A 22,683-nucleotide genomic window follows, 5' to 3' on the forward strand; every position below is an offset into this window, starting at 1 on the left:
TATCCAAGACAGATAAATCATAAAAATCATTTAAATAATTTTCTTAATCAATGGATCAACAAACTCAACGAAACACACATGCTAGCTCATCTAACAAACCTGTTTTGATCGACGAACAAATTGTTTTAATCTTAATTAATCTCAGTCCTATAAAATCTAGTAAATCATATTCCCTTGGTGACTGGCATCCATATTCTAACCTCTATGCTTTTGTGCTCAGCAGGTGCTGGTGGTTTTACGGCCCAGTCTCAAGGCACATACTCTATCAGAGACACACCTCCTCTCCTCCATGGAGCACCTTTCTGCTTGCCCACTGTTTGCACTGGTAAGGTTAGTACTACTCACCAAACAAAATGTTGATACCAAACTCGTGTGATGCGGTATCTCAATGGGCCACTCCATTTCCTATGATTATTAGCATATTCACTACAGGCCTTTTGAGGGTCCCTTTCTCGGCCATGAGACATACAGGACAATCATGTCCCCATTCGGATATCCTTGATCATCACAGCATTTCCTACATGTTTAATGTCTGAATGCAGCAAATGTTTAAACAAAGTGCCAGAGACCAAAGGTGTCTGTGAGTGGTTTTACATGAATAATGACTTCCTGTTTCTGCAGCTTAAACTATGTGCCTTTGAGCTGGTATGGTATAGCGGACATGCTGATGACAATTTAAAGACCTGTTAAACTCTCCTAACAATGACTCAGGGGCCCCTTCCGAGATAATAAATAGCCCCTCCTGCGCTACTGTTAAGAAGAGCCACACTGAACACTGTTTTTCACATGGGCAAAAGCCAAATCCAGCTCTACATTCTGAAAGGTTTTTGTAGTCAATTTCATGACTCCACCCTCCTTGTTAAGTCCATGCTCACATGACTGCGTCCCCTTTACCAGGAGGTCTGGCAATGGCAAAATGATTAAATTAAAACTATGTTCCAGCGACACGATTTGGTTCAGTACACAGTTGACAGATGGCGTTGCTTGTTGCCAAGACAACTAAACCTTAATCCGCCACCTCCTCCCATTCCCCACTTCAGTGGTGGGGAATCGATAATTCAGCACCGGGCACCATGTGCTGTGTACCACTCAAATGAGTCCCCAGGGTCAAAAGGACCCGGGCCCATCAGGGACTCACAAGTGTTTTATCATTCTGTCATGTTGGAATAGATTTCATTTTGAAATGCTGTATCGTAACAAAGTGTATCAGTGTCCCGGAAAAAAAAAAAAAAATGTAAGTGCATGTTTTATTCTGTGGTTAAAAATGAAAGAAATGTAGTCAAATTTGAAATGTTTCAGTATTTGCCTTCTACAATTCATTGTAGTCAGGGGAAATAAAATGTGATTATTTGAAAAATGATTGCTTGGCTATAATGCCCAGTGACTCTTTATTGAAAGCTTATTAACGTGCTGCCTCAGTCACTGCTTGTCAGAAGGCGTGTGGCTGTAAGGCATTCATATAAATGACTAATAAATAATATTTCAATAGGTTTCTCTGGTGACTGATGTTGGCTGGTGAGCTGAGCCGGGCTGGCAGAGCAGGGGGTCATTGGCTGCAGGGCCAGTTCTTTCTTTAATTAAACCTCTCGTCAATTCCACCCTCCCAGTTACACCAGAGTACAAATCAACACCAAGTATAACTCAACATAAGGTAGTCTATTGCCTTATCTTTAAAATATTTATTTTAAACAGAAGATTCTTCATGTTTTAGTTGTAATCAGACTAGACTTTCGCATAATTACATATGACCACCAGGGGGCATTATAGCTGCTTCTCCACAAAAACAGATTCTAGTTTGAAGGGAAGCCATCCTCATTTTTTATGGTAGAATTTAGATCAAATATCAAAAATTATAATACATCTTTGTTTTATTATACTTCTTTTATATTTGTATGTTTTGCTGCTTTAAATAGCCTACGTATAAGCCTCTGTTATTTTTACTGAGCAAATCATGCCATTCTCATCAATTGTTGTACAGCTTTTAAAAAGAGATGTGTTGATATATTTAAAGTAAAGCAAATGAGAATCTCAAGCACAGCCATTAACTGTGTGCACCATTATGTGCTCCTCGGCGACCAAACAAAAGCCTAATGCACATCAAAACCTTGAGTCAGGCGTTGAGAGGGCTTTTTGTCAGCACTGAAAAGAAGTATCTCTGTGCCATTCGTCTCACTGTCACCGCGCCTCCGATTACTGTGATTTTAACTAGATTACTGGGAGCGAGTGGAAGCAATGGAGTAGCGGTGTAATGTAATTATCATGTGATGGAGTGCCTCAAACAGCTGTATTATCACTGGCCAGTCGCTTAACCCCTGTCAACACATGGGGGATCACAGCCCCAGTGAATTTTTGATAATGAACAAAGACTTGAGTTCAATTTCAGGTGTGTATAGTGTTAAGACGTATGTTTTTCCTTTCACTTTTCAATTTTCTCTTTCTCATTGCCAGCAAAAAGAGAATATAAATCATGAATCCTAAATGTGCCTTGCTCTTTCTGCCATTACTCTTTGCTCCTGAGTGTCTGCCGACAACCACATTTCTCTCTTTTGCCACCTTCTTTTTTTTTTTTACAAAGCATCCATCCGATCTCCATAGCAACTGATCTCAGTTTTCGAGACAGCAACAAAAGATGGTGAAAAAAAGGGGGGGAAATACAAGGACATACACAAATAATAGGCCTGCACAGCTAATTGAATAGACCTGAAAGCTAATGTTGCAGTAATATTATGGCCATGAAATCCAGGTGAAGTTAAAACATCAGATTTATATCTGTTCAATTCGAATACAAGCTTTACTATCAGTGCTATCACATGTAAAGCACATACTGTTTAGATTGTGCACTTGAACCCTTGCAAAAAAAAAGAAAGCAGTGAAAAAACTCCTTTTCATGGTAAATAGTGCTAAATATAAGTTGAATCAAATGTCACTTGTTAATCTTGCAGTCATTTTTTGTAACCAGAAGAAAAACACACAATATGTATTTGAAATTAGTCATGGCCTTTTTTCCCTCCATCACAATGGCAAAGTTGGAGGTGTAATAAAATGTTCTTCTGTTTATTTCTCCAGACACTGATGGAAAGAGTGTGGACGTCAAGCTTGGACGTCACATTGACATCACACGCCCAAATGACAAGGTCATAGTAACTGCATCTAAAGGTAATGAAGGCTATAACCCATGGCCAATTTACTTTTGAGTTACTCTTTCTTTTTTTACATTTCCATTCTAAGGGTTTGTGAATGTTACTAGACTATTGTTTGACTGTGAGTTATTGATGTAAATAGTGATTTACGGGCTTAAATACCAAGTCGGGGACAGACTGACAGACAGAACAAGCAGATGAATGGGCATGCCCTCTGTGGACAGTTGGATTGACAGGTTTACTGCAGTCTACACACTTCCTGAGCAGAAGCGGTCAAGGCACCATTAAAATCAGCTTGTTTGTGTGGTCTGGAGCAAAGGTGCATGGCCGAAAAAGACAGAAAATAAGCTGTCTCAAAACTACGCATGTGTAAATAACCGCATGCATATTATGTCCTAGTGCCGTGCCTGGAAAATGTATAAAAGTTTGAAAACACAGACAGCGCTCGATACTCATGTGAGTCATCCGGTATATCATTCAGATGGAGCGTCTCTGCAGTGTCTGACTCACCATGCAGCAGTGACAGGCTGGAGCAGTGCACGCGGGAGGAGCAGAGTGCACACAACACAGAGCTGATAAAAGAAAGATCATGACATTATCTTATCGCCTTCATCAAGCCGCCGTCACTCAGCCCACTTTAGTCTGTCTCTGGCCTTATCAGCAGCGGAAGACTGATAGTGACAAGGGGGAAGCCTTTATGGGGGGATTGAAAGTTCAGCTCATCTGCAGTAATACTGTACCCTGCATTGGTATTCAGGCAGAGAGGCCAAGTCGTGATACCATGCCCTCAAGAAATATTGGCACTCCTCTTAGATTTCTACCTAAAATATTTACAAGAATAGTGAGCATGCTTCAAAACAGTTTATAGTTTCACACAAAGAATTGAAAACATGAATATTTACTGTATTTTGTATGTTGTTTTGGAGTGCCTAGAAACAGAAAACTGGTCATTTATCACTTCAAGTTTCATGGGGTCACATACGGGCCTTATTCTTTATGAAATTACCTGAACAAGAACATCTGTCTAGCTCACTGTCAGGAGGATGATTCCAGTGGTCCTATTCTCTCTCTGGTCAAGTGTTTTGGGTGGTAAGGCCCGGAAATCCTGAAGTACAACAGGTTTTCACCGTCATCACAATCATCTATTTGGAAGATACACCATGACAAAGGCCCAGACACAAAAAGTATCAAGACTTTGTCCATGAATTAAAGAATTGAATTTTCATCATTTGCTGTGGTCAGATGAGAGAAAAAATGGGTTTGACATAAACAATGAGGAAACCAAACGGAAAGAACCCCATGCCCACATTCAACTACGGACTGAAATGGTTTGGAGACGTTTTTCTTCCTGATCAACGCTTGATTTTGAGAGCCCTAGACATCCCAGTTCCTTGACCTCAATCCTCGTGAAAACGTGAGATTACCTATAGACCATTGTCAGTCTCTGTCATTTTGGTTGGCAAATCAGCTATTTTTCCATTCATCTGAGGTTCCATTTTAATTTATACTGAAATAGGCACAGTTCCAAACAGCTGATTGCCAACCAAATGTCACATGACTGAGAATGGTCTATGGAAACGAGTTAATCTGTATGGATATAATATGAAAGATCCAGAGAGATTCTGTGTGGAGGAATGATCTCTAATTCATACCCATCATACCCCTGTTTTTTCAGCCTCATCAGCAGTTACTAGACCAACGGGAGCACCACACAGTACAGACTGCTGTGATACCATATTTAATATGGTCTCAATATTTACCATAACAAGCTGCATAAAAAAAGAAAAAAGTTTTGAGTCCTTTGTTTTTTTTTGGAAGTAATTTATTTGCTGCAGTGACTAGAGTTTTACAGGTTTTTTACTACTACTGCCCCCTTACGTGTAACTGCAGCTTGTGCATGACGGTAATTCGGACCCGAATTAACACCTTTTTGAGTGACAGTGCAGGATTTTAGAGGCAGTTGTGGTGAACAGGTCTGAGCTGATTCTACACATTAGGACATTGCTGGAACATGTACGGGGAGGAAAATACTTAATTTGAGCATTTTTAAATGTATATAAATATAGTCCCTTTAAGATGTCATTATATCAGATAATATCGTCAACACCTCGTGCATACAGAGCCTTGAATTAATATCTTTCTGATTGTTAATGTAAAGAAATAGTATTTTGGTGAACGTATACTGTTTCCCATATGCCCTATGTCAAGCTTTCTCATCAGCAAGGGTGCACTTTTCCTATCATGATGGCACTAAACCAAATCAATGTATGCTTAACATGTTTAAGCCATGCTCACAAGAGCATGAAGCTGAAAGGTGAAATGGTGCTTTGGTTATTTTTCTAAATTGAGAGGCCATTATAGCTATTGTGCTGTGGATAGAGAGCAATTGCCTGTAATTTCTAGGCAATTTGAACCTTAATGGGTAAATTGCAGGTTGTAGAGGAGGGCTGAATGTTGTGCCTTTCATATAGCAATTACGGTAAATGGTGTAACTTGGAAATACAGAGGACTGCCTTTGAGATCCAAACTGTTTAACACAGTGTGTGTAAATGATCGATTTATCTTGATCAGAAGTGGCAGCCAGCCTCTGTCTCTAAACGCTGGACAAAAGAGCTGACACTGATAGGCTTGTCCTTGTATTGTCTCATGGCTTTGGGACCTCTTTATCGGACGTGTCACCTCACTGAAGAAATCAGATTGACAGATATGGCTGAGTGCACAAAATCAATGAGGTGTAACAATAATATATGTGTACAATAAAATAAAATAAATGACACAGAGATTTTGAATTTGGAACTAGTCTTGTATGCTTCCCAGTATTCTGCATAAAAGCCCTCCCCCATCTCACCATCTCTCGCCTTTTTAATGAGATTTTGGAGAGTGTGTGCGTCGCCCCACTGTGAAGCCATCAGTGACAGAGCAGAGGACAAAGAGAAGCCTGACGTGCGCGGCTTTTGGAGAATACCCCCCACCCGAGCAGAGCCAAAGCACACGGCTATGCACTCCCTCACACGCGCTCCCATCTGGCAACAAGCATTAAGAGGCTGCAGAGGACCAAGGACACTACATAGGTGCCTCAGGTGGATGGATTTCTTCTAAAGCACTGTTTTGAAGTTCTGGGGCTTTAATAGGTTGTTTGATGTCTAAAATATCAGCACATATACTAATGAAATCACACAGTTCAGTAGTAGTTAAGTAGCTTTTAGCACAAGATAAGGGCAGAGTAGCCAGAATATTTACTCAAGTAGGAGTAGAGAGAAAAATATAAAAGTATTTGACATTTGAGTTTGAACGTTAATGTCGGATATATGTTTGAGTGTCGATGTAATACTTGTAATGTACTTGAACATTATGATATTTACAAAGAACACACCATAAAATTAGATTAAAGAATTAATGAATTATAACAAAATGTGTAAATGAATAATACAGTGAATTAAACAGTGGAAGGAGTAACCCAAGACAATGCATTCGCCAAATTGTAGTAGTAATACTTTTCTTATGATGGGCCTTGTGACTTCCCGATTCCCCGCTGACGATGTCTGACGCACTTCCCGCGGAGAAGGTGGGAGGCTGCTGCACATGAGGAGGAGGTGGAGGTGGGGAGAGAGGTGCTAAATTTACACCAGCCGTAAGAGCTGGCATGTGCAGCCAATCACAGGCTCCTCCGCTCGTGCCGGAGGAGGAACCTGCCGCTGCACCCTAACCAGTCACAGTCGACTCACCGTGCGTATAGAAATGTGATGTACAGACGGTGGAGTTTTAAGGGTTGGGCTTCATGATGCTTCTCTGTGTACTGTGGATTTCGGCTGAACTCCCGCCTCTGTCGTCATGTTTGTGCAATCCTTCATTGAGTACCATGGACAGCTCACGTGCATAACTATGTGACTGCACAAGGAGAGAGAAAGCATGCAAAACAAAATCAAAACATAATTTTCACACTTTGTCCATTTAGTAACACATACTAAAAATAATGACTATAAACTGTAGAAAGCACTGTGATTGTTTGTTTGTGAATAGCAAGATTCATTGTGTGATTTTCATTGTGTCATTGTGTGAAGGAAAAGGCCTTTTTCTACAATCCATCAGGTAAGATCCAAGACAAAAATGAAATATTTGGCTGTGAACTGTACAAAACTCCAACTGTGTAGAAGACATAACATGCTACTTCATAAGAGCAACTTAACCGTCGTAAAACTCTGATGAATAAAGCATCATCTCCTAATTCTCAGATGGACACAACAAGGCTATTTTTGCAGTGGATTTTGGAGGGTACCCTAATATATTTAAGCCTTATGTTTGAGTAACTTAATCAAAGCAAAGCAGCGAAATCTCCACGGAAACAAGATAGGGATGCTCCCAGCAAAGTTAGTAATCTCAGGTTTGAGGAGAGGCGCCCCTGCTCACAGTAAAGAGCGGGCCCTTATTTTTCCGTGAAAACGCCCATGCTTTTTTTTATTCTATGGGGAAATACAGACTGGCTTTAATCGTTGCTGAAGTATTTGCAAGGTCTAGACTACCAATGTTACTTCCTGATACTCATTGTTTTGTGATGCATGGTAGTAGATCAATTTCAAGTTTTTACATTGGTAATAAATGGTAATTTTAATTGATTTGTTTGTGATGAGTGTGTCTCCTCACCTTATGACAGTGGGCTGGGCGGGAAGGAGGGGCCCTCACTGTGCAAATCAGGACCTTATTTATGAGCCACATAGTCCTTTGGGACTGAACACGACACCAGCAGCTCAGCCCCCGAGCCATTAATGAGTGATTTCAGCTTTCCTCTTTAACTCCCCACAAGCTGCGGCACACCTGCCCCACACCCACGTCCCAGGGTAAGACTATGAACATTTGCATACTCAGTCAGTCAGTCACTCAGTCGTCTACACGCTATATTTGTCCCCGCTGATGCAAAAGGAAACATTAAAAGGGTGTTCAGGAGTGGTGCTCTGACGTCTTTGCACAGAATGGTGTGGGTCTCATCAGATTGAGGTACGAGAGGGAGGTGTGGGTTCAGTGCAATAAGCAGACTGATGGTCACAGCGAGGGCTACGGGTCACCTCCCTCGGTTTCACTGGAGCGGGGTGCTGGTTATGGCTGGTTGACTGTGAGAAAATAGCATTTAGGGGCGGGCTGGTGACACATTTATTGAGCCTGTCAAATTAACAAACGCAATGAGTTGAGCCGAGACGAGAGTCAAAATAACAAGCCCAAAGAGGCGGGGGTGAAAAACATACACCATCACATCCAGAATTAAGGCATCATGGCTGTTTGACTGATGGCAAAATAAGACTATGGAGTCGATATGTTTGAAAGGATGAAATAAAGTCAATCTAGACTCAAATAAAACAAGAGGAGAGGGCAATAGAAGGCCAAGGTTTTGTGAAACATAGTATGGGATTACTTTGTTAAATGTTATTTGATCCCAAGTCTTGCAAATGCTAAACTATAAAAGCGTGTTTTATTGTCTCCTCTGACACTTATGAGTACCTTATTTGTGATCTATTGGTTATAAGCTATGAAATCCCTTTCTGGATTATTCAACAGAACACATTATCCATCGACATTGGGGAACCTTTATTTTGTTCTTTTATATACCTAAAAACACATGCATGTGTCTTTTTATGTAGTGTATGTACACATCTGGTTCCCACTGTAGATTAGATTACGTTAGCTCACGTTGTTGATTTTGTCCAGTATCTCTCAGATCATCTACACCACATTTACAAGGGGCTTTAGGGTTGACTCCTATATCAAAATGACACCTCAATAGCTCAATAAGTGTTCCTCCGCCCTGTCATCTCCATTAAGAGGTTAGAGTAGCCAATAGGCCCGGGCCAATCCTGGAAACAAACCTCATTGATTTTACTGACAGCGAAGGAGGGCCGCCATTATATGTCCATTTCCTCTGCTCTTCCACTATTATTCTTGCATAGCCTTGTTTATTATTTTTCATCAGCTCAAATCAACAAAACAGCCAAGCACGAGATGTTTCTTTTTTGTCATTTTATATCAAAAGGGATATAGAGTATTTCATCTTGACATCAACAACCTCTCAAATTACACAGCAACAGAAGCCATAAAATCACACTGTAACTCCAGAGGCACAAAACAGGAAACTTGTAACTACTTTTAGGTTGCACACTTGTTGAAAATGAAACATGGCCTGTTTGAGGACTGAGTGAAATGATTGTGTGAAGTCGTGGCAGGGGCACAGTGGGTACATTTGGTTCAGTCAGGAGCTCGAGGTGTAGTAAACCAAAGTGGGATGGCAAATGGTAGAGGGGGTGAGGGGGCGTATGTCAAGGGGGCATGAGGGGTACGACACCAAACATAAACAATAACATGAAGAAGAGCGACCGCTTTTATCTCGGTGCCCTTTTTATCATTCTCATCTGGTGAGCAGCCCTGTCGCAAAGTCTCTGCATTTTCATGCCAAAGATCTTTGTCAAGGGCTCTATTACTATTTATTTTTACATACATTTTATCTTTACAAGTGTCTTTTCTACATTTGTTTATCACTAAAACACTACATTCGAACAGATGCTTCAAAGACGTAAAAGTCATTTGTGATGTTTGACCAGAACTGTTACTATAGGTTTATTGCTTTGTACATTGAGTAATGTTGGGAGTCGTCTCTGTCCTCGTGGTGATCCCGGACTGACCGCTCGCACTGTTGGACTTCCTACTAAATCCAGCTGTACTCTACACCTTTGGTAAAGTGTGCAAAGAAATTGAAGCACAAGTAACAGTTTCTGAGACAAAGACCAACAAAAATACAATAAAACAATGTAAAAAGAAGAAAAAAAAAAGGAAAGGAAACATAATAAGACATAGACGTTTCACTTTGTTCCATGCATAAATACACACACATTTATATTGTGAAGTGCTAAATCAAAGAGTCCACGGACAGTGAAAAATGACATTTGGCCCCCTTTAGACCTTAAGTGCACAATCTTATTCCAACTCGTAAAGATCAGACTTCACAAATCCGCGGCTAACATTTCAACAAACTCTACAAACTGCACACAGTCTTTGTGATTGCCCATTGTGCTCTAGTGTCTCTGAATAGAGGTCTGTTCATGAACATAGACACAAGTACAGACAAATGTAAACATTCAAATACTTTTGGGGAATGTTCATCTTTTGCTTTTTATTAATGTTTTAAATCTGGAGCAGTGTGTCCCATAATATGTTCTGAAGCATTTTGCATAATAGAATCATATATTATATTTTTTATTTTATTTTATATTAGCATCTACATCTCTATTCACTATTATTTTCTGTTTTGACTGAAAACAAAACTACCAAGTGTAATTTTGTAGTCATTCTACAGAGATTGTTTCAACCATTTTCGCTACTAAGCAAGATATAAAGAGGTATCTATAATCTATCTTTTAAAATCTCTTTTGCTGTATTTATAATAAGAGTCAGATACTGAATGGTTAATTATTAAATTTGAATTGCACAGCCCCCTATTTAGGTGATAAAGAGTAACTAACAATCATCTAGAAATCTATATAATTGATATAATATGTGCTTTCAGCCTATCTTTATATTTGCTTTATATATATATATATATATATTATAACAATGCATTGTTACAGCTAGATCAATAGTACATGGACAGAATGCCAAACTGCAGCACTACCCCATGTGACGTGTTCATGATAGATTCAGAGGTACTGTGTTACAAAGATGGAGTGGACTTTTGGGACTTTGCTTTTGATGTGCTGCACTGCTCATGTGCTCAACAGTTAAACATAGCTCATAACAAGGTGAGATGCTACTCACCAAACCTTAACATCCGTCCATGTTAAAGGTTTGAGGTTTTACACACTAAAGCTAGTGATAAGAAAAGACCATATTGTGCATTTAAAGACACAACTCCGAGTGCATTCGGTAGTACAGTACACTCTACACCAACAGAGCGTCTAGTTCTGTTTACAATGCTGTGCAGTGACATATTCATTATTATACATTAGATGTGCTGGCTTGAATGATGCACTGTCACAAGAACCACATCTCTGTCTTAGGTTTGGCTCTTATGAACAGTTTCTATGTAACCTTCAGGCTTCATAGCCACGCTGATGATGTGGAAATATTCACATTTACACTACTGCACTCCAAATAAACATACCTATTATCAATATGCAGATTAACACATTTACAGACTGCCAATCAGATATGTTATACCGCTATGTAATTGTATATATCTCAATATGATTTAGCCATTTTACATCAACTTCATTTTTAGTGTTTTTGAGTTTGTGCAAACAACACAAAAATGGATTGTAGTTTGTAGCTTTCATTCGTTGATATACAACTATGTTGGTACACACTCATGAAAATAAGTCTACTCTTGTGCTAATGATGTGTGCTTTCATGTTAGTTTCTAGGAGTATCCTTGGTCTTGGCTGTAGCTGTAGCCCCCTTCCTGGGCTCCTTCCTGGACGTACTCCTCTGTCTTCTCCCAGTTGGCCTGCCAGCCTCCATTCACCTGTGTGGTGGCTCCATATGACTTAGCCTGTGCTCCCCCGAAGGCGCCATAGTTCTGAGTTATGTCCCCGGTCTCCTCTGCAAGCTCGTCCTCATCGATAAAACCACACTTCTCCTCACTTGTTTGCTCCGGGTCGGCCCATGGCTGCTTCTCACCTGACGCAAAGATCCCATAGAACACCACACCTCCGTAATGCACCAGGGAAGCAATCAGGAATACGTACTGCCATTCCTCTCGGGTCTAAGGAAGAGGAAACAAGAGTGTTTAACAAGCAAACAACAAGCAGCTTCTGGTGAGTCATTCACTTCACAGTTTTCTTTACTCATTACATACATAGGTTACTTTTTACACATTTAATTATACTTCTTACTTTAATTCTTTTGAATGTAAAGTTTAATCTTTTATGTCGTTGAACATGTAAGCATTTACCTTGTTTTTTGTCATGGCGCCGACTATGATAGGACATACCATCCCTGAAAGTGTACCCACACCATTGGATATGCCCATCAGGATACTGGCATAGCGAGGAGCAATGTCCAGGTGATTTACATTGAAACCTAACAAAAAGAATGTTCATAATTACAAACTGTACATTTATTTTTAATATCCGTAAAACAATGTGACATTTTCATTTATTTAAGGATATAGAGACACATTAAAGCAACAGAAATGGTCTCCATATTCTGGCGAGTCTCCTCCCCCACTCTGCCTCTCTGACAGGCTGAATGAGGAGTGCCCTCACTGGCTGTGGCTTCAGCAGCCTGCTGGCAAGTCCCATGAGACAGCCAGCACTGAATTATTAAACACTTCACAAGAAAAGCTCAGGAACAATAGGAAATAGGATTTGGAACACAGACATGATCCATGCCTGATAGCGGGGCACTCAGTATGTGTCTTTGGAACAACTACAGATCCTGCGATCTGCCTGTTGAATTGTTTATTTATGTATTAGATAGGAACATTGCACAACAAATTTGTGGCACAGACCAGAGATAGCTACAAGCTCATTTTCATCTGTAGTCCCTGGGCAGGCAGTGCATATAAATCACAGTGCACAATGAGCATACTTAGCTAGAGTCCAGACACAATATAAAATACAGATAAAACAGGCAGCTACATAAACTGGCAGAAGGATTAACGCAAAAACAGTCCAAGTACAATATTTTTTAAGACAATGTACAATGTCAACTGGACAGTTTTAAAAATGTTTTTATGTATGATCAAAATGTGTCAGTGATCATTGGATCACCATCATCAGCTCAAAAACTCAGACTGGAATCCTCTGGGCTTACTGTTGTGCAGGTATATACGATCAAGAAAAATGTAACAAACTACTGCCCTGTAGAAAAAGCTATTGATGACGCTCCGGCCTCCATCAAAAATAGAATATTCTTGCCGTAGAGCCGTAGACAGGACGGATACCTGACGGACATTTGTAAATCACCAGATTAATTTAGTTTATTTCCAATTGTTATGGCAAACGTACGTAAAACGGGCCGTGGACGTAACGTACTCGATGTAAATGAGCCATTGGACTGTTGAAGTGATGAAGATCAAGATACATGTTTTAACTATAAAAATCATGTAATTATAGGTATAATTGAAAATAATTGATTCTTGTTGAACATCTCTCTGTGACTAAAGACTAAAATAAGTATGTAAATTGGTAGGGCTGCTTTGATTTATTTCATTTTTTAAGTAATTACCTTAATTTGTGTTTTTTTTTTCACTGACCTGATATAGCAAATCCACTGAAGCCCACAGCAAGAACCAGGAAAGAGATGGCCACCCCTTTACTGTGCGAATATCCAACCACCAGCAGCAGCGTGGCTTCCATGCCAAAGCCTGACGAGACAGACAGAAGGTCACACACTGAAACAGTGCAGCACAAAAGACCCACAGCCGTTGGCCATTGCTCTGTGCCAATTAAATTAGAGATGATTCGTGGAACGCACTCAATTACGAAAGTGTCAAATACAAGATCAATGTTTGTTCATGATCACAGTACCATTATTGAACAGATTTTAAAATAGTGTTTTTAAGCTGTTGGCGTATAGTGTGTTTTGAACAGCTTCTGTGCCAAAAAAACAGTATGGATTTTAACACCTCTCGGCAGGGCAAAATGAAAAGTGTGGAAATCTATTAGATATCGAGTCCAGACTCTCACCTCCACAGTTCATCATTTTCCTGACAGTGGTGGTCGACAGGATGTTCTTGCTGCGCAGGTGGTCAGCCAGCTGGCCTCCAATGGGCACTATGATGGTCATCACTAAATGGGGCAGAGCCGAAAGTGCGCCAACCTAAAACAAAAGTTATTTAGAGTACCCATAATTGCATGATCCCTGTGATATTAATGTGATTATACTAAATGTTTACCTTGCTAATCTCAAACCCAAAAACTTCTTCAAAGTAAGCGGGCTGGCTGATAAGCAGCAAGTAAAATGTCCAGCTCCTACAGAAGTTGGCCACAATGATTGCATAGACAGGCATAGAGGTGAAGAACTTTCTCCATGGGGTCTTGAATTTCTGCAACAACAAAATGTACACGCATGTGGTTAATTTAAGAGCCTTGCGAATTTTTCCAGAGTTTTTCAAAACATTTATGGTGCAAATTAGCATTTACTATAATGCTTATGAATTGGTGATGCATTGGACTGCTTTGTTACCTTTTTTAAACTGGTCCAAATGAACCATACAAAGTCATTTTACAGAGGCTATTCATGGCCTCACCTCAGTGGGCCCCCCCAGCGAAGCACTTTCTCCAATGCTCTCCTCTATGTAGCAGCGTTCCTCATCACTAATAGACGGATGGTCAGCAGGGCTTTCATAAGACACAAATATCCAGAAACAATACCAGAAGATGCCAAAGCATCCTAGGAAAAAGAAAATGTATTTTTACTCACAAACAGAAAACACTCCATATACATGAGAGCCTTCCTGAATGTCAAATTAAATCCAGAAAAGAAAGCTAACTGTATCCAGTGCTGAGAGAAAGACGGGTTGGGTAATTATTGACAGCAAATTGAGGAAATCAATATGGTCTCCCTGGATAAATCCATTTGCCTTTCACTGGATTTCACTGGACAACATAATCTTTAAAACACAGCAGAGAAAATACAAAGCACAAGTGTGTAGTACACATACATAGATTATGCACATTCTTACCATAAACATAGAAGACTGAGGACCAGCCTGTATACTGAACCAGGACCCCGGCCAAGGGCATGGCGATCACAGCACCAGCATAAGAACCTTCAATAAAAAGAGGGTTGAGAGTCTTAGAAACTGATGATGCAAAACACAGTATGTATTGTATTGTTTTACTGTAGGAATGAATAAAGGATCGACATTTACCACAGAAAGAGATGGTGGCGAGACGGCTTCTTTCCAGTGGGGGAGCCCATTTACTCCAGATGCCATGGCATGCTGGGTAGCTCACTCCCTGAAGTGATCACAGAGAAGAAGAAAAACTTATTAAACTAAACAACTGTGTTATAGATTTGTGCTATAGATAAGCCATAATACAATACGTTTATAGTATGTCTGTGAGACGCCTGACTTATTCAATATTCTCATAATTAACATATTTATAAGTGCAACAAACTCTGTCCCTGAGCTGCTCTGAGATAAGCAGCATGATGCCACATACATTTTTTATTTTAATCAATAATGCAATATGTATATATTGGTTTAATATTTCATTTGTCACGCGTTAGTCATTTTAATGCATCTCTTGTTTGCCAACAGATCTATGGTCCTTTTGTGATGATACTCATATTGATTACAGTTGTCTTCAATTTCAGTCTAAACAAATATACATTTCACTTCAATATGCTTGCGGCAGTAGCTATGAAAGATCACATTGTTTTTTTGTTTTGTTTTTTATGTGTGAACGTGTTCAGCATTCACATACCTCCACCAGCCCCTGTAATATTCGGACACAAATGACACAGCCGTAATGGACTCGTGCTGCAGAGGGGATGAACATGTTGAGCGTTGACGTTAAGATGATTGCTGCACCAAAAACCCTGTAAAATAAAGGTTAATTGTGTCAGAAACAAATATCTAGGCCTATTAAAGAATTGTTTTATCACCTATCATTGCACAGTAAAATTTCTAGTGCCCAACTGTATGGGCCTCGCGTGACTTACACCACCCAACATTGTGTAGTAGTACTATAATCAGACAGTACAGTATGCTCTTTAGGCCTATACTGAGCGAGGCCTATTGACGCTGACCAAATGCGCTCAAATACGCACACCCTTTGCGTCAACCGGGTGCCTTAATTAATACTTAATGGAATCGGCCATTTTTCAAAATCATATGATAATTACGGCCATTTGGAGCTAATTTCATTAGGCCTATTTGCCGTGAACGCAGGGAGAGCGGGGACCATGATCCCATTATCCCGGGGACTGCTGAAATCCTGTTGTGATTCTCATATGGGCAGCAGCAGGCCATAATTTAACCCACTGGTCGTGGTGAGTTTTGGCTTGAACACTTATTACACAGCACGCAGAGAGGAGCTATAGCCTACCTGCTTCTGGATGCCATTAGCCAAAGTGCTTAAACAACTTTCGTCAGTAAGACTCGGCAAAAACCTCGCTCTGCTCTGACTGATGCCTAGATATTATTGTGACCTGTCAGGAAGGACACGCTTGAACATTTGTGTGAATAAATGGCCTTGGCGAGAATACAGGGTCTGGTGTCCATGCCCTAGGAGCGGGACAGATTAAAGCCTACTCCCTCGGGAGCTCATTAACAGGTGGCACAAAGCCCGAGACCCCGAGGAACAGCGTGTCTGCGGCCCCCGCCCTGACTGTCTCCAGCCTGGTGCCTCTCTGTAGATGAACTTGGCCTTCCTCCATTCAAATATATCCTGTTTAGTTCAAATCACGTTTCACTCAACATTCTTGGTTGTTGTTTGATATCTAAAATGTAAGCTATGTGTTTTAATGCTCAAACCGTGAAACACAGACTACCTGTTCGCTGCCAGCCGAGAGCATATATATCCTCCGGGGATCTGCGTCACGATGTATCCCCAGAAGAACGAGCCGTGGATCAAGCCCACTGTCTCCGGATCCCAGCTGAACTTGGCTTTCTGTTGACGCAAAACCAGTCATGGATTTTTAAAATTATTATTCTGTGGCATCTTTATTCTACGTTGGCACCTGTAGTCTACAGTCTTGTCCTTTTTTAATCAAAGAGGCCAGTCACGTAGGCTATCGAATTTTACGCGGCGTTGTGTGCGTAAAGGAGCCCTGAGCCCTGAGCCCCCTGAGCCCTGTTCATACTTAAAGCCTTTTAACCAAGCCAATTTGCCCGATTTCCCCAACAACGAACACAATGTGATGTCAAGAATTTAATTAAAATGGATGTTTTACACACAGGCCCAAAATTGTTTGTTTGTTTTTAAATAAATGTAATTGTTTGGCCTGGCCTCGTTGGTTCTTGATTTGATCCCAGCAGGTCGATCTTCTGTTTAGATTGATCAATGCAAATAAATAATTAATAGGGGACTTATTGTTGGCCAACCTGTTTTAATATGAGGGGGCCTTGATTAATCTGAACGCTGTGTGGATTTGAGCCGGTGAGCTTGTGAAATTCAGGTAAAACTGTAGAGTTGAAGCGTGCTGTACGTGCTGTGTGCGTCAGTAGCTCAGAGACGGGCCACACCTCTATGACGATGATCTTTCCGTTTTGATGGATGGTGCTGTTGTTAACCATGCTCACTATGGCCACGCCCAAGTTACACCGGATACCGAAGGAGATGCAGAAGCCCAGCCCGCTCATCATGGCGATGATATAGCGTCGCGGCAGACCGAAGCAGGTGCAGTCAAATATGGGAGGCTTCTTCTCTGCGGCCTCTTTAGGCCGACCATCTTCTGTTAGCTCTATTACGTCTCCTGTCTTCTGCTTCTTCTCCATCGCCCTGTGGAGGGAGGCAAAGTACTGTGCATTTCCAGTGACTGTGATCACCTATCCATAGATTTATTTTTTTGTTGTCCAAAAAAAAAAAAATATATATATACACTAGAGGCCCAGAGAGAGCTTCCTCTATTCACAGAGCTAAATCCCAAATAATGTTTTAGCTTCATGGGTGAATTAACGAAATAAAAGTCTAACGGTTCTCAACGCCACTAAGAGGCTCCTTGCGCACAAGCAAAATCCATAAACAGATTTTGTCATAACCACAAACACGTTATTTTTCTGCACAAAAAACACTGCCTGCAAGTGCAAACAGGAATATGCCATGTTGTTCTACCGCATTGCAGCAGCCCCTCTCTCTCATTAACATTCACGGACCGAGCAGGTCTCGGCTCCAGACGCTCTCAGGGCTTTCCTCAAAGTATTCCCCATTTTAGGAAAGTCACTCTGTCTGTCTGCTGCTGCACACGATAGTGAAATAGATACGTGTGTGCAAAATGCAAATATCAAATGTCTCCAAATGGATGCCAGCGTAAATATTACACGAAATATTGCCACATTGGTAGCGGAGGCTACTAATAAGCTATTTCACCAAGAATGGATTTAGGCAACATCAGATGATGGAGCAAAAAATATTTTTTTTTAATAGCAAGTATAAAATGTTGCAATGCAAAGCGGTAACGCCCTAAAAGTAAATTAAATAAAAAAGGTTTACACGCTCCATGTTTTCCACATGGTACCGTTATTCTTAAATAGGCTGTAGCCTGAAAACAGAGGGGCTATTACTTTGCGTAAGAGGTGTCAAATAGCCTATGGTTTAACTTGAATAAGAAGGCTATTGTAAGTGAAAAGCAAACATCTCTTGAGGCCTGCTTGAGTCGACCTACGAGGCCCGCTTCTGGACGTGGACTGTGATCAGCGCTGTTTAACTATGGGCACTGTCATCTGAACAGAACCGTGCCAAAGTTGCGCACACGCACTACACACAAACGAACTGCACGTGCACAGACACTCACACGTGGACATCAAGGCCAATGCGCGATTGCACAATTCACTTTAATCAGAATGCAACGAAATGCATTACGTTGCAAAATGTATTTGGCTCGTAATGCATTTTGCATCTTTTGGAATCGCTTTTGACATTTCATGAATAATTAGCCACAATGATGCATTGTTCCTGCGCTGTAGCGCACAGAGGTCAGGTGAGGAGACCACGAGAACCCCGTGTTCTTACCTGTACACATGGCCCAGGGTCTTCCCCGCAAACTCCTTCACCCCCGCGGCGGCTCGGTTCTTCACGGACTCCATGTCCTATCGCTGTGTATCAGGCCTCGTCTGAAATATCTAAAGCCTGTTGGTCATGTTCCGACTCAGAACGGTCGGTTAAAATAACGACCCTATTTTAAAATTATAACGCACATCTGACAAGAAGAACAGACTGTGAGATTCGCAAGGTAAAAACAAACAAAACAAAAAGCCTTCGGTTCAGCGCGAATCTAACGAGGTGTGTGCCTCCGTCCAGCAGCAGCAGCCCATCTCGTGCGTCGCGTATACAGTAGCATCACAGCGCATCAAAACCAAAAGCCGTGAAATGTAATGTTGCGATGGTAAAGGCACTGTCTGTGGTCAATGAAATGAGAGAAAAAATATAACGATGTAAAGACAAGAAAAGGCCAAGTTTACAGAGCAGACGGTGGTGTTTGGAGAAGCGTGAATAAATCAAAGAGGGAGTGAGGCGGGCTCGTGTCTCCCGTGGCGCGCGCAGTTTCATCTGACGTCGTGTTCAGCACCGAGGTCAGCTCCGCGTGCCACATCTGGACCGATATGCGCGACAATGCGGGCCATGTCCTCTCAAAAAAGCTCATATAAACGATTTGAACATGAGTCATGATAATATGGCATTTAGAAACCTGTTCAAAAAGGGCAAAAATACATTTCAGGATAAAGTTCATCTAAAGGAATTGCAGATGTATTTGGGACTTTTCTTTTAGTTGCCTGAGCTTGTATTTGTGTAAGCAGCCGATAGGCTATACAATATAAGCAATTGTGCAGTGATTATAGACAGATAGCCTATAAAAAAGATGCAGTTCTCATGAGGGCGGTGCTATGGAAACCAAATGAACGGGAGTGGATTCCTCCTTCAACATCCAGCTCCTTTCCCCAACACAGGAATCCATCAATAATTCACGCGTCTCCCAGTCTCCATCCCCTTGGCAACCGCATCCTCACACGAGCTGCCTCGTGCTGTTGGTTCTAGAGTGTTTAGGATGTCACTTTTTCGCTTTATATTCCTAGCAATAATCCTAGTTTTCAATATTACTGTTCCTCCGTTAGGCTAATTATAATAAATAATGTAAATAATCAATCAATCAACCAATCACTCACTCACTCACTCACTCACTCAATGAAATAGCTACATGTTTTATAACGCATGGCAAAAGAAATATAATAATCCTGAAGACTTTACAGTTCCCTTTTATTTGTGGGTGCTGTACACCATCTGGTGGCCAGAAAAAGAATAGCATTTTGGCAATAGGACTGGTTTTATCTCTGTAAATACCTCTTAAATTGACTGTTCCTTTTATCTAGTCAGGCTGCTATTGTTCTACAATTATTTTTGAAAAAACGCAGTTTATCCTCTGTATGTTGCCTACTATCTACATACCAGCTAGTGTTAGCATCAGTCTCTGTGTGAACAGACTTTATCTGATCAACTCTGGCTGCTCATTAATAGAATTCTTAGAATTTGCTGCTTTTAAAAACAAACAAACAATGCAATTGTCTTCTTCTGGTTTATAGTTTGTATAAGTTTGATAGCTTGCCAGGTGACGTATTCATGTTCACATATGTTTGGCAGAATTGTGTAATGGTTAAGTAAATTAAAAAATGCAAGCTTTAAACATAAATTTATTCAGATTATCCACATGTACTTCACAATTGGCAGCTGTAAGAATTACATTTGAAAGGACAGACACAAATAGCATTTTCTTCATGCTCTACACACAAGATTGCAATGTGATGTAGCACCTGCAACAAATCTTGATAGAACTTTTATAAATGCATATTTCAAACTTGTCAATACAAAATGATACAAATAGGTAAACAAATAGCTATTTAAGGCATTGGTTTGTTGGAAAACATGCAAAGGCCCTTTATATTAACAGGTCGTATAACCTGAGATATGAATGAAAGTCAAGCTACTTTTATTCTTGTTTGGTGATGTCCAGACATTTGCTTCTCGCCAGCAAAAAAACAAACAACCATAAAACAGTATTAAATCAGCCCTCACCTCCAGAATAAAAAGCTAAAAGAACAGCAGCAACAACAACAACCTGTTAGCGCTTGTACAATGAGGGCTTCCTCGTGATAGCTGACAGGTGCCTTCACACTGATAGACTGGCTGATGTCAATGCGAGAACAACTACAATGCAACGCTCCAACGACCACAACAAAACAAGAGGAGCTGTCAGTGCTGGGTTGAAATGAGGAAACACCTGTGTGCCTTCCAACCCCTTTGACTTGGCACAGTTAATTTCAAATTGCATTTTCTCCCAGCAAAAAACGGGCAAATCAAGTTCAAATAAAAGTGTTACACAGGTCAATATATGATATAAGATTCAATATATGTAAAAACATTTACATCAACACTTATAGCCAGCGACAGTACAAGGTACAACCTGCCAACAAGCTGCTTCACAGAAACCTCAAGATGTGTCACGAAACGTCAAAGCTGTTTTGAGCAAACAATACAATCAAATAATATAAAAACTAATTTAATAACAAATAATGTGTTTATCTTCTTGATAGTAACTGGCGAAAGTGAGTTTCTTATCGTTTTATCTTTGTGGTGGAGTAATCACTGTTATTCAAAAGGGCAGTTTAGAACATTTTTACAATGAAGAAATCACAGAAAATCTAGGAAGCCATATCATCTCCAGGAAATCTATTTAGAAAAGTTTCAATCGTAGCAGATAAACGATAATGGGCCAGATCTTGTGCCTATAGCGCAAGGACAGCACAAACTCGATGGTTATTGTACATAACGTCGCCATTGGCCATGGGTGTTTCTTTACCCCACATACTTCCCACTGAAATATGCTGAGTCTAGCAGCTGCGAGATCTCAAAGTGCGCTCCTACTAAGCGCAAAATGTTAGGCTGTAGCTTGCGTTCAAAAACACAAGATCGGACCCAATGTTTTTTTTCCATGACAATCTTTGTACATTAATAATTTAAACTTAAAACAGTATATTACATCATGTTTGACATCAATCATCACAAAATGACCGTTTTACCATAAGGAAAGGATCCAGCATAAACGGGCAAGTACATACACATACATACATTTAGCTTCATTTTCAGCAGTTTAGTCCTTCATTTTCTAAGCATTTAAAGCAACTGCGTGCAGGGAACAATATACATCTTGATAATTTAAATTTGGTTAAAGGGATTACGTAACAAATGCTGTGGCTCATTCACCTTGGCTACACCTTTCTGACAATCTCACCCATAAAAGTGCATCTCAAAAATATTATATTCTATCTATTATAGTGGAAATATCATGTGTAATTGTGGCTTATGCTGTGGAGACCTCAACGTTGATGTTTTACGTTTTGCTCTGTGGGAAAAAGACTATTGATCACCAATGATTGCTCTGGTTTGCATTAGGGCTGAAAGATATATCGTTATTGCATCAATGTCGAGATATGAACATTTAAGATATCATTATCGCAAAAGAAAAATATATTGTTGAACATTTCAAAATATTAAAATCGAAAAAGCAAGATGTAAACGATACAAATTTTCATCATTAAAACTGCACTCTTTTGAATTATGATTATAATTTTCTAAAAAATGCTTATATCGAGATATGAAATTTTGTCCATATCACTCAGCCCTAGTTTGCATCTCAATGTTTGGTTGGAGCACCCTGAGCCGGCAGAAGTGGAGAATATCTGTCTTAAAGTGATAGTCTGTAAGTTTGCAAAGTGAGGAGAGATCAAATCAAATTCCTCCCCTTCCTTCCCCCTTTAACCAGAAATCCCTTCTCGTTTGCAAAATGACAGGAGCAGGAACACAATTTTCAAAAGTGATCGATCAAGCTTCCTCCCCCTCCC

The 22,683-nt window shown here is 40.4% G+C and overlaps 1 protein-coding gene across 1 annotated transcript; it reads right to left on the reverse strand.

The window, feature by feature from the left end:
• Positions 1 to 10,698: 10,698 nt before the first annotated feature.
• Positions 10,699 to 19,356, reverse strand: slc17a6b (solute carrier family 17 member 6b). Its single transcript, XM_079554972.1, has 12 exons — positions 18,803 to 19,356; positions 17,317 to 17,572; positions 16,623 to 16,741; positions 15,554 to 15,668; positions 14,995 to 15,082; positions 14,806 to 14,892; positions 14,371 to 14,513; positions 14,017 to 14,166; positions 13,808 to 13,940; positions 13,375 to 13,485; positions 12,070 to 12,197; positions 10,699 to 11,880 (listed from the first exon to the last, which is right to left on the reverse strand). Exons 1-12 carry the CDS (start codon positions 18,874 to 18,876, stop codon positions 11,536 to 11,538), a joined length of 1,749 nt encoding a protein of 582 aa, XP_079411098.1. The 5' UTR covers positions 18,877 to 19,356; the 3' UTR covers positions 10,699 to 11,535.
• Positions 19,357 to 22,683: the final 3,327 nt, after the last annotated feature.

The sequence above is a fragment of the Gobius niger genome (assembly GCF_951799975.1).
Source record: "Gobius niger genome assembly, chromosome: 4".
NCBI lineage: Eukaryota > Metazoa > Chordata > Actinopteri > Gobiiformes > Gobiidae > Gobius > Gobius niger.

What these genes read in the sequence shown, in the direction of transcription:
- slc17a6b (XM_079554972.1), bottom strand. Translation starts at nt 18,876, where the DNA reads ATGGAGTCCGTGAAGAACCGAGCCGCCGCGGGGGTGAAGGAGTTTGCG. An exon ending in CGCCACCATCTCTTTCTGTG is followed by an intron (nt 14,893 to 14,994) that starts GTAAATGTCGAT and finishes TTTTTATTGAAG; the next exon opens with GTTCTTATGCTGGTGCTGTG. An exon ending in GCGCCATGACAAAAAACAAG is followed by an intron (nt 11,881 to 12,069) that starts GTAAATGCTTAC and finishes CCTCTTCCTTAG; the next exon opens with ACCCGAGAGGAATGGCAGTA.